Source organism: Ochlerotatus camptorhynchus, unplaced genomic scaffold (assembly GCF_037179485.1).
Source record: "Ochlerotatus camptorhynchus isolate MF236.1 unplaced genomic scaffold, CSIRO-AGI_Acam_v1.1 ptg000491l, whole genome shotgun sequence".
Lineage (NCBI taxonomy): Eukaryota > Metazoa > Arthropoda > Insecta > Diptera > Culicidae > Ochlerotatus > Ochlerotatus camptorhynchus.
Genome location: NW_027040976.1, coordinates 251196 through 263315, shown reverse-complemented (window position 1 = coordinate 263315; position 12120 = coordinate 251196). Strand labels below are relative to the sequence as shown.

The 12120-nt window shown below is 38.1% G+C and overlaps 1 protein-coding gene across 3 annotated transcripts; it reads right to left on the bottom strand.

Moving 5' to 3' along the window:
* Nucleotides 1–10035: 10035 nt before the first annotated feature.
* Nucleotides 10036–11781, bottom strand: LOC135712539 (uncharacterized). Of its 3 annotated transcripts, none has more exons than XM_065235496.1 (4): nt 11728–11781; nt 10576–11670; nt 10362–10517; nt 10036–10300 (listed from the first exon to the last, which is right to left on the bottom strand). In XM_065235496.1, the coding sequence occupies exons 1-4, from the start codon at nt 11755–11757 to the stop codon at nt 10097–10099; spliced, it is 1485 nt and encodes a 494-aa protein (XP_065091568.1). In that variant the 5' UTR covers nt 11758–11781; the 3' UTR covers nt 10036–10096. The 3 variants fall into 3 exon arrangements, with proteins under 3 accessions (XP_065091568.1, XP_065091569.1, XP_065091570.1); XM_065235497.1 differs by having other exon boundaries at nt 10038–10300; nt 10371–10517; XM_065235498.1 differs by having other exon boundaries at nt 10038–10300; nt 10576–11650; nt 11728–11750.
* Between the last annotated feature and the right edge of the window lie 339 nt (nt 11782–12120).

The window sequence follows — 12120 nt, the reverse complement described above, 5'->3', positions numbered from 1 at the left end:
AACCATTACCATTCCAAATTCTTGTTTTCTCCATACATTTTCGGAAAGAGAACTATATTAGAACGTTTTTACTTATGGTTTGAGAACATTAATGGTTATGGTTATGGTAGTCAGTAAGGTCCATTAATGGTTTTGTATTATCACTCAACTTTACGTGAAATATATCGTGAATTGGTAATCAGTAATTTACAGGCAACCAATTCGCGATATATTCCACATAAAGTTGATCGATGTTACAAAACCATTCATGGACCTTACTGGTTACCATAACCATTACCATTAATGTTCCATAAGTTAAAAGGTTTTAGTAAAGTTTTCTTTCCGAAAATGTATGGAGAAAACAAGAATTTGGAATGGTAATGGTTCTTAACAACCCATTATTTGTAAGGTCCACTTCCAAAAAACTATAATCCTTAAGGTTAAAACTTTATCATTAAACGTTCATGTAAAGTTCCATAACCATTTCAGTTGAAGTTTAGCAGGGATTATAAACAATTTATAACCATTATCGGTAAGGTCAGTTTATGGTTCGCGCTTATGCGGGAAACCAAATACGGGTCTTGATGGGGAAACTAGTAGGTCCCGAAGAAACGTGCTCAACTTTTTGGCTCAGCTCTGGTACTATCTTCGGTCCCAAGCTAATCGATTCACCCCTCGAAACATAGAAAAATCCACTAACCCCTCATTTTATCTGTCAAACTTTCATAGCGAATCAAAACAAACATTGTGAAGTACTAGAATTTTGACTAGAATGGGGTACGTTAATCGTTTGCTTGGGACCAATAGGCTAGTCAAGTATTCAGCCAATTTAAAATCGTTAGTTTCGTATTGATTGTTGCTATTATTGTATCTGCTTCTTGCTATTACATCATTATTTCATACATCAGCTTGAATTACGTTGATCGATATTACATTTTTTTTTTGCTGTGTACAGCCATAAGTGATTTCAAGAGCAAATTTTCATTATGTCGTAAGTAACATTCGCACCGATCCGAGAAAAATAAAGTTTTATTTTGATGACCGAAAAGTTATTCCTATTTCCAATTAAACACATATAATCTCATAGTGATAGCAATGTTTAACATATTTAGCCGGGTTTTAATCATACAATGGCAAATCGCTAGCTTTCATGCTAAGAAATACTTGTTTTTGAGTCAAAAGTTATTATACGTCGTTTGGTGGCCCCTATTGTTACTTAAGTCAAAGTGTATTTACCAGGATATTCGGGAGAATTATCAATTACGTCTCCTTACGTGCAGCCCATTCATCATTTTATGACCGCTGAAATCATCTTAGCAACAAACAGTTCGATTTATTCACTTTAATAATGAGAAAGCGAAACGACGAACGTACACTTTTCACGGGTTTCTCAGCGCTGTTACTTAAGGCAAACGGCATCTCCATATAAATCAGGTGACTTAAGTAACATCGAAAACTATTTTGATTGGAAGGTGATTACGTCAAAAAGCAATTTGACTGGCAAATAAATTTAAAAATGGGATGTGATCCTATATTCGGACAGTATATAGTGTAATAGCAGGAGCATCGATTGACACTGATAGCTCGACTTTGTTTACCTTTGTTGCATTCGACGTAATGAAAATTTGCTCTTGATTTAATGAATTCGCTGATTGTGACTCTCTGAAAATTAAATGCCCAGGTTTCATACGTCAAACTCATCCTTTGCAACGTCCTCTTGTAACTTAAAAATACAAAATGTCATCATAACGTATAATGACTTCATAATTTCGAAAAAAAAACATGTTTCCGGGCGGAATAAGTTTCATCAAGCCTTATGATGGTACACAAAATGGGCCACAAGTTTATATAAAATTTTTAAGTGTGGTTCGCAATCAGGGAAAGACTGAGATTTAAGAAAGCACAATTCTAATGTAAATTTTTCATAAATAACATCAATTTAGAATTCTGTACTATTCAATAACTATTTCTTCGAATTTTTAAGCAGTTCGGATAACAATTTGGCCAACGTATAAGATACTTTACTTTTGCTGGTCCGATGTCCCTCAAGATTTGACCTGTATAACAAAGTTGTGCCAACTAACTCGGTCCCTGGCTGCTTGTCTCCAATTAATCATGTTTTGTTGTTTTTGACATCATCCACATCCAGAGGGCCAGTCACTTCGAATGTATGGGAATGGTGGGAAACCATTTGGAAATGCATGAAAATTTTCAGTTTTTATTCATTATCGTCTTTATGGGCAGTTTTAGGTGCCAAAAATTGCACGAGTACATTACTATAGTGATAAGGTAAACACTGGTTTATTTGCTTCCTTCTGTGAAAGCATATTTAGTCACAAATCGTGGATTTTCTGATATTCTTCATGCTGCAAAAATGATTTTCCTACCACTGAAGGGACGACATCTCTCGGATCTTCAGCATAGCTACTACTCAAATCATATAATTAATTTCTCGAGCGTCCCACACTTCCTACATCTTGCTCCACTTGGTCTAACCACCTAGCACGCTGTGCTTCTCTGCGTCTTGTACCGGCCGGATTTGAGGAAAACACAATTTTTGCGGGATTGTTGTCCGGCATTCTTACAACGTGTCCCGCCCATTGTACCCTTCCACCTTTAGCGACTTTCTGGATATTGGGTTCGCCATAAAGTTACGCCAGTTCGTGGTTCATTCTTCTCCTCCATACACATACACTTCATATACCCTGCCAAAGATGGTCCTAAGCACGCGTCGTTCGAAAACTCCCAGTGCTTCTCGAGCATTGTCTATTGTCATATTTTTCATGCACAATAATTTTGTTTATTATATATTTGCAGTTCGTCAATAAGGCAGCCCAAAACTTTCCGCATTTTTGGATCATCTGTGGAACAGGCAGCAATTTTTGGAGCGATCCGTGAAGGGGAAGGCTTGCCACTTGTAACAGTGGACCAAACAAGCCAGCAACCCCGTCCAAAGTGTCTTGCATTATTGGCAAATTGGCACAGCGGGTCGATTTAAAGGGAGATCTGGAGGCGCAGCTATCACATTGTCATGATTGTCTGGTAGTTTACTCAAAAATGCTATAACAATCGCTAAGCTTGCTGTAATGTCACCAAGTGCCTCGTCACCTACAAATTGGCGCCTATGTCAGTGGTCTAATAACTCTTAGCGCGCTAATGGCATAGTTCCCCTGCCGCATAGAGAGTTGCCGCAATGATATTAGGTTAGCTAAGGTCAGTTATCTGACTGGTGGGAAACGGGAGCTTCAGCATTGACTATTATGTACGCATTTTTATGATGTTATCTAACAATTATGGTGTGTAGTGTTTACACGATCATGTTTCTAATTCTAATGTGTTGTAAATATAATTGAAAGCATTTGAAAAGTAAGATTCTAGTGTTCTGTATATCTAAAAACATGTTCTCTGATGTTTTCAGATGTACAAAACGTTTAAAGGAAACGTTGTTTGAATGTTTTCAAATGTAGATGTTTATACATTTGAAAACATTCAAACAACGTTTACTTTAAACGTTTTGTACATCTGAAAACATCAGAGAACAACGTTGTGTACATCCGAAAACAACCGAAAAACGTTTGATTCTAACATCAGGAAACATCTACATTAGAAAACATCTGAAAACATTTACATATAAAAACATCCGAACAACGTTTAGTTCTAACGTTTTTTACATCTGAAAACATCCAAAAACGTTTGGTTTTAACATCAGGAAACATCTACATATGAAAACATCAGAAAACGTTTACATATAAAAACATCCGAACAACGTTTAGTTCTAACGTTTTGTACATCCGAAAACATCCTTAAAACGTTTGGTTCTAATGTCAATAGATTGAAATTTTTGACGTCAGACCGACATTAGAATGGCAAAATTTTGTTCCAAAATTTCTGATGTATACACACTTAAACAGAGACCCTGAGTTCGGTAAATAAAATTACCGTCTTAGATCGGTAATCCTAAAAATTACAGATGTTTCGGTATTTTCTCGCTATATTGCTGAAAACTGTAAATAAAATTACCGAATTTCGGTGATTTCATTTCAATTCAACGAAAACGGTAAAAAAAAAATACCGGCAGATCTGTAAATCAGCTTAATCACTGACTTCGGTGAAATATTTTACTGAAGTTTCGGTAAACAAAGCGTTCCATTACCGAGTTCGGTAGCTTTCACAGCGAGAAACGTCAAATCCGCCGTAATGTGTTTTCGACCTTTAAAAAAAAGTGTGTAAGTGGAAACTGTTATGAAAAACAAAAAGTGAAATGATGGAGGCTTTTATGGACCAGCTGCAACGCATAAAGATGAGCAAATCGTAGATATTTTCCGTAAGTAATGGTATTTCGTTATCTAAATAAACACCCATTGTTACAGATGGCCGATGTTGTTGCTTGTTTTTTCTGTCGGTCGCAAGTACCAGGCTATGTTACCGGACTGCACCGACATATCAAAGACCATATAAGAAGAGAAATTTTATACCGGCAGCAATTTTCAACTTTAATACATTGACCACAACTGGAGCCAAATATTTGCATGGATTGCAGTGACCGCCAGCGCTACGAGTAAGTTTTGGGTTTTTAGATTGACAAAAAAGCATATCCGTAAGAATAAAATAAAATAAAGGATAAGGAAAAATTATTTAATTCAATTGATAAAACCAAGAAAATACCTTGAAACAATATACAAGCGAATTACAGTTGAGTCGGTAACCTTTTAAAAAACTACAGATCTTTCGGTAAATTTCATTTTCCATATCGACTCCAAAATTACAGTTCTCCGGTAAAGTCGATTACAAATCATGCTTATTTTTTCGGTAAACGTTACCGATCGTTCGGTAAATTTGACAGCTAATTTTGCTGATTCAGTTTACAGATTTTTCGGTAATGTTCTCGATTACCGAAAATTTACCGACCGTTCAGCTGTTGAGAATTCGGTAAATGAATTACCGAAGTCGGTAATTTTTTCTAAGTGTGTACACCATGTTACCAACAATCAATACGAAACTAACGATTTTAAATTGGCTCACCACTTGACTAGCCTATTGGTCCCAAGCAAACGATTAACGTACCCTATTCTAGTCGAAATTCTATTACTACACTATGTTTGTTTTGATTAGCTATGAAAGTTTGACAGATAACATCAGGGGTGTGTGGATTCATGCAGAACATGCAGGGGTGAGTGAAATAGCTTGGGACTGCTTGGGACCGTTGTTCTGGTACTGAGTGAGCCAAAAATAATAATGATTTTCTTCGGGACCCAGTGGTCTTAGAGTTACCTCTATGATGTTACGTTGCTTAAATACAACTAAATCACAATGTTTTCTAATGTTTGACATCAGGCATACATTTGATTTCGATGCTGATGTAGACATCAAAATCAAACGTTGGGCTAATGTAAATTTCTATTCGGGAACCTACTCTTAATTTGACAGTTCTACAATTTCATTTCAAAAGTAGAAACCACAGACAAACAGACATAACACATTGAATATTTCTCACTGTAAAACATCGTCGCTAAAACATTACCGCCATCTGTTGAATACACTGTGGTGGGTAGTACGCTGAACAGATGGCGGTAGTGTGCAAACGTCAAACGCAAGGGAATTGACTATGCGCGCCATGGTATTAGCATAGAGGTAACTCTAAGACCACTGGGTCCCGAAGAAAATCATTATTATTTTTGGCTCACTCAGTACCAGAACAACGGTCCCAAGCAGTCCCAAGCTATTTCACTCACCCCTGCATGTTCTGCATGAATCCACACACCCCTGATGTTATCTGTCAAACTTTCATAGCGAATCAAAACAAACATAGTGTAGTAATAGAATTTCAACTAGAATAGGGTACGTTAATCGTTTGCTTGGGACCAATAGGCTACTAAAGTGGTGAGCCAATTTAAAATCGTTAGTTTCGTATTGATTGTTGGTATTAGTGAGAAGTTTCACTAATACATGCATTTTACTGGTTGAAAATAAAAAACAAACCGCTGTCAAGTCGAACACTTTGACAGCTGATTTCGTGGTTGAAAATAATAAACAAATCGATTATACAGGGCCACGCTAGCTAGGTTGTATTAATGAGATCTTGCGTCGAGAAGTCAATGAGAGCTGCTTTAAGGGGTTACGCCCGTTACGCCTACCTGCAAACTTTCAAAAAATCGTTTTTTTTTATTGTCCTAATCGAAAGTATATAAAGTCAAGAATATTTCCTCAAAAGATCAAGTTGATCCGATGAAAATTGTGAAAGTTGTGCGACGTACAAAAATATTCACTTATAGTGGACTAAACCCAACTTGAAACTTTAAACGCGATTATCTCGGAATCATATTTTCAAAACCGGCGCCAAAAATTTCTCGAAAAGTATACATTTGATTCGTCCGATTCGTTTTGATTTCTGTTCAGTACTATTTTGTGCAGTCCACGATCGTTCGGACACAAACGAAGTGGCAGACGGAGCGGCTCGAAAACTTTGGTGACTAACCTGCTATTTCAATTTTTCAGTGTACCCCATGGCAACACCACTACTACTGGATTGTACCAACAATCAATACGAAACTAACGATTTTAAATTGGCTCACTACTTGACTAGCCTATTGGTCCCAAGCAAATCGATTAACGAACCCCATTCTAGTCAAAATTCTAGTACTACACAATGTTTGTTTTGATTCTCTATGAAAGTTTGACAGATAAAATAAGGGGTTAGTGGATTTTCAGATGTTTCGAGGGGTGAATCGATTAGCTTGGGACCGAAGATAGTACCAGAGCTGAGCCAATAAGTTCAGCACGTTGATTCGGGACCTTCTGGTCTTAGAGTTACCTCTATGATTGTACCACATGGCAACACAACTACTGGATTGAACTAGCATTTTCACCAAATGTACTAGAATGTTTTGGTTCTATCTCTTTCACTCTACTCAAAACTGAAATGCATAAAAAAAATGACAAAATGATACACTCTTTGCACACTGTCAAAGAATCATTGTACACAAAATCAACTTAGTGCAAAACCAAAACAAAAATAGTATCCCATATGGTGGATGATGGCACAAGCTTCTAAAAAAATTCTATTACAGCGAACCCAGTATTTTAATGGATTTCTTCGACGGTTAGTCGTATGTCACTTCGTTTGTGGTTCGGATTTCGTCTATCATTTAATTTCGATTTTTTACAGCCACTTCAACTTTGCAAGGCCGCCATTTTGTCAAAAAAATTAAAAAAAAAACCGAACGATCAACACTGATAAAATTCGACACATTTTTATTGGCGAATTTCCATGTAAAATTCCACATAATTTTCATGGGTCCACACATAAACAGAATCCACTCAGAAGTACACATGAAATTTATGAGTCAAATGAATAGTATGTGTGGTTACACATGAATTTTATACGTACACATAAAAACTATGTGTCCGACACATATCTATCATTTGTTTATCACATTGCAAAAATTCATGTGTGGGACACATACAAATAATCATTGAATTTTTATTAGTGAAGAATTAGTTTAACACATGCTTAACGATTTGGCATGGTTTTTTTTTATTTCAGATGATTACATCACAAACCGCAGTTGGCACCGCAAAAAGCGTTTTTTAGAACATCGTCCACGGGGAGCAGCCGTGCGGGGCACCAGGACCTCGTTTTTACAGCATCGACTGATAAATGTACCATTTAATGTGTGTTCAATAAACGGCAGAAAACCGATTTTCAATATGTTGCGTCGTTTTCGAGAAAAAAAAAATCCAAACTTTCGCTTTTTTTTCGGTCTTGCAGGTAGGCGTAACCCCTTAAGTTTATTTTTTAATCAAGACAGTTTTTGACTTTCTCGACAGAATATAAAAGGTTTTTAAAACAGCAATAATCTGAATTAGTAATCAGGAATGTTTTAAACTTTGAAATGCTGTATTTAAACTAAATGGATTGTTCATTGCCGTTATAAATCCAACATAAATCAGAGTGGATGCCAAGTAGCTGCTGAATTGTTACTTGGGCGACGCTTCTACACGGATTTATCGGCAGCATTTGACAAGATCATCCACGCCATCGCCATAGCTAAACTTGAACGACTGGGGATCAACGGATTCTTAATTCTTACTATCCTGATTCCAGTAATATCTCATCTTCTTCTTTCCTATATTTGACGTCGGTCTCTGTTCCGCAATCTAGAGCCAATCACCGACGGACATCCATTGACGGCAATCGAATGTGTAGGAAGGCAGCTTCCACACCTGCGTAGGATATCGCACCCATTCAACACAACACATGGGCCGGGACCAACGGCTGTATTCCCGCATAAACGCGAACCATCACATGACCTTACCGATAATGGTTATAAATTGTTTATAATCCCTGCTAAACTTCAACTGAAATGGTTATGGAACTTTACATGAACGTTTGTGTGATAAACTTTTAACCTCATGTATTATGGTTTTTTGGAAGCGGACCTTACAAATAATGGGTTGTTAAGAACCATTACCATTCAAAATTCTTGTTTTCTCCATACATTTTCGGAAAGAGAACTATATTAGAACGTTTTTACTTATGGTTTGAGAACATTAATGGTTATGGTTATGGTAGTCAGTAAGGTCCATTAATGGTTTTGTATTACTGCTCAACTTTACGTGAAATATATCGTGAATTGGTAATCAGTAATTTACAGGCAACCAATTCGCGATATATTCCACATAAAGTTGATCGATGTTACAAAACCATTCATGAACTTTACTGGTTACCATAACCATTACCATTAATGTTCTCAAACCATAAGTTAAAACGTTCTAATATAGTTTTCTTTCCGAAAATGTATGGAGAAAACAAGAATTTTGAATGGTAATGGTTCTTAACAACCCATTATTGGTAAGGTCCACTTCCAAAAAACTATAATACTTAAGGTTAAAACTTTATCATTAAACGTTCATGTAAAGTTCCATAACCATTTCAGTTGAAGTTTAGCAGGGATTATAAACAATTTATAACCATTATCGGTAAGGTCAATTTATGGTTCGCGCTTATGCGGGTTTCCCTTCCAAAGGAAGATGTGAACAGAGATTTTTATGGCTCAGAAAAATCCCACCGACCTCGGCTGGGATTGAACCTAGACCCATTGGGGTGAGAAAGCAGTCACGTTTACCACCAGTAATATCTCACCGAGCGTCAACTTTGTGTTTGAATCGAGGAGTGTTATTCGTGTACCTTTCCAACAAACTTGGGCCTAGCCCAGGGAAGGCACCTCTAGAAATACTCAGAGGGAGCATCCCTCTGAGTAGTTCTAGTCACCTCGGGCCATTCATTTTCCTCATTTACTCCACCGATGTAAAGCTTGTGCTAGAGGGACCTCGTCTATCCTTCGCTGACGATCTGAAGATTTTTTTTTAAAGATTCTAACGCACGCCGTTGCTTTGTTTCTACAAAAGCAGATTAACATATTCAGTGACTGGTGTCACTTAAACCGGATGACTGTGTACCCGAAGAAATGCTCAGTAATCAATTATGCTCGGGAGAAAGAGCCCTTGATGTTCAATTATACACTGCTAGGCGTTGTTATTGAACGAGTAAGTTACATAAAAGGCCTAGGTGTCATTTTGGACTCGCAAATAACATTTAAACAGCACATATTGTTTATCGTTGACAAAGCTTCGCGATCTTCGGGTTTCATCTTTAGATTTTACCGATGTGTCTTGCCTGAAATCACTGTACTGTTGCTTAGCGCGCTCCACCTTGGAGTACGGTGCTGCTGTTTGGAATACTTTTTTTTATCAAAACGGAGCACAGCGGATCGAATCTGTTCAACGAAGATTCATTAGCCACGCCTGACGACTACCCTGGGAAGACCATTATAGATTGCTTCCTTACGAGGCTGATTCACCTGGAACCTTTAAAGACACGACGTGGTGCTCTGTAGGCTTTGTTTGTCGCTGATGTGTTGCAAAATGGGGTTGATTGTCCAATTATACTTGCCCAAATGAACCTCACCGATTACCATTGGCCCGGACCAGGTCTAACTCTGACTAGTGTACATAAATTAAGATTAGTTTCATTATCCAATGATATGATCCATTGTTTATTTTTACAAGCATAAGTTAGGTAGAACGCCAACATTGATTGCTTCGAAGTAGGTAGCAGTTATTTATCACAGTAATTCCAACTCCAAACGGCCTCCATATCCCGGTCCAGCTCCGGTTTTTCCAATCTAACCACTGCACATTTCCGCATGCACTCCTGCAGTGTGTAAATCGTATCTTCGTCCACTTTGAAGCAGTCCACCACGTGTAGCTCTTTCAAGTTGGGGAACACCTTCGGGATATCCAGCACTGTTTTGTTTGTTATCTGTAACGGATGCGATACGATACAATTTAATAATACTTATGGTTTTGATCTGGAAGCCAACATATGGTACCCATCCGCTACCGCCTATGCTGAGCGTCCGGAGGTTAGGACACTTGGGGAAACGAATAAATGCATTTTCCGAAATCGAAATGGACCAACAGCGCAGTTCGATCAAATTTGTCAGATTGTTGAGCAGCTGGAATCCATCGTCTTTGATCTGAAATGAATATGGTCGTAAAGTTCTCGTCCGATTCTTAATTCATCCTGTTGTCTACCTGATAACAGTAATCCAAGGCAAGCACCCTTAGAGAGGTCATAGTTTTCGTTAGTAACCGTAATTGAGCATTTTCGAACGTATGATCGTAGATTTTCAGCATCCACAAGTTCGGTACAAAGCTAGACATATGATGATAGAACCCATTGGTGGTCGATATTCCGTCCAGTATCAAATGGGTTACTTTCGGCAGTTGAATATCCTTCAAAAAGTTACCATCTCTAATCGATCCTTGAAGTTTTAAAATTCTCAACTTGTGTAGTGCTGTAATATTTTGAAAGCTTGCAGCTTTGAGCGAGTGTACGTTCACACATAAACTCGTAAGGTTTTTCCATCTGCTGCAGATCAGTTCGAATGTTGCTTCATTCAGTGGACCGGTAAGGGAAGCACCCTGAATCGCTTCCATCCGCCCAAAAACGCTGACAACCTGTCTAAAGTCGCTTGGCTGAGGCCAAGACACATGCATTCTCTCCAAATTGTCCAAACAGTTCAAAGTGGAAAACCTCCGAAATTGCGAGTATTCCAATAGAACATACAGATACTTCAACTGTTTCCCATACGATACAATCAAATCGATGGCAGCATCTTCAGCACCGAGCATATCCAGCGAAATCAAATTGGGAAACATGCTAGGAATTAGTTCGCATAGCTCGCTTTCGAATCCTCTCTGGCTCATTTCCAGTGCCTTAACGTCTTTGAACGCCGGCAGCACCATATCGCAGTCCTCGCTGCACATACTGCCTTCGATGATGAGCTGTTTTAGGTTGGGTGTCTTCAGTAGGAATCTCACTAGAATCGGCGGTGTGACGACGTAGGTAGCCAGTTTGAGCGAGTGCAGATCATTGCCAAATCTACCGACAACATCCACCATAAATGGAACACTGGAGGCTTCGGTCCATTCCAGTGTTAGATTGCGATAGCAGCGGTTGCTTTTGAGCAGGATTTTCCGGTCCTTCGGACTGAGGTAGTCTACTACGTGTAGAGCGACGGTCCTCATGGGCCGGTCTGTGAATGCTAGACGATTCCATTGGCGGCACACCCGGGATGCTACCTTTCGATCTCGGAGTTTTAGATAACTAAAGATAAGGATAACAACCTGCAAATGTGATTTCAAAGGGAGTGAGTCAATTTGATAATGATGCTTAAATAGTACTTCTTCAGGAAGATCGCGAATCTTGACCATTGCCACCAATAGCAAATGTAAATATTTTTCTATCTATATCGGATTGTGGTGAGTTACTTTGACACTGTCAAATTGACAGGCTAACTCAGCGGTGCCAGATTGTTTTAAAGCTTATCGGTGTCGAATGTATTAAAAAATCGTTAAGACCGGCGCACAACACGCTAACTTGAAAGTACTCATTAATGAGTAAAAAACGACCCATTTTGAAGAAAAGTGGCTTAACTCATTAATGATTAAACAATTTTACCCATTAATGAGTATCTGTTACCCATTAATGATTAACAATTACTCATTAATGGGTAACAGATACTCATTAATGGGTAAAAAATTTACTCATTTAATGAGTTAAGCCACTTTTCTTCA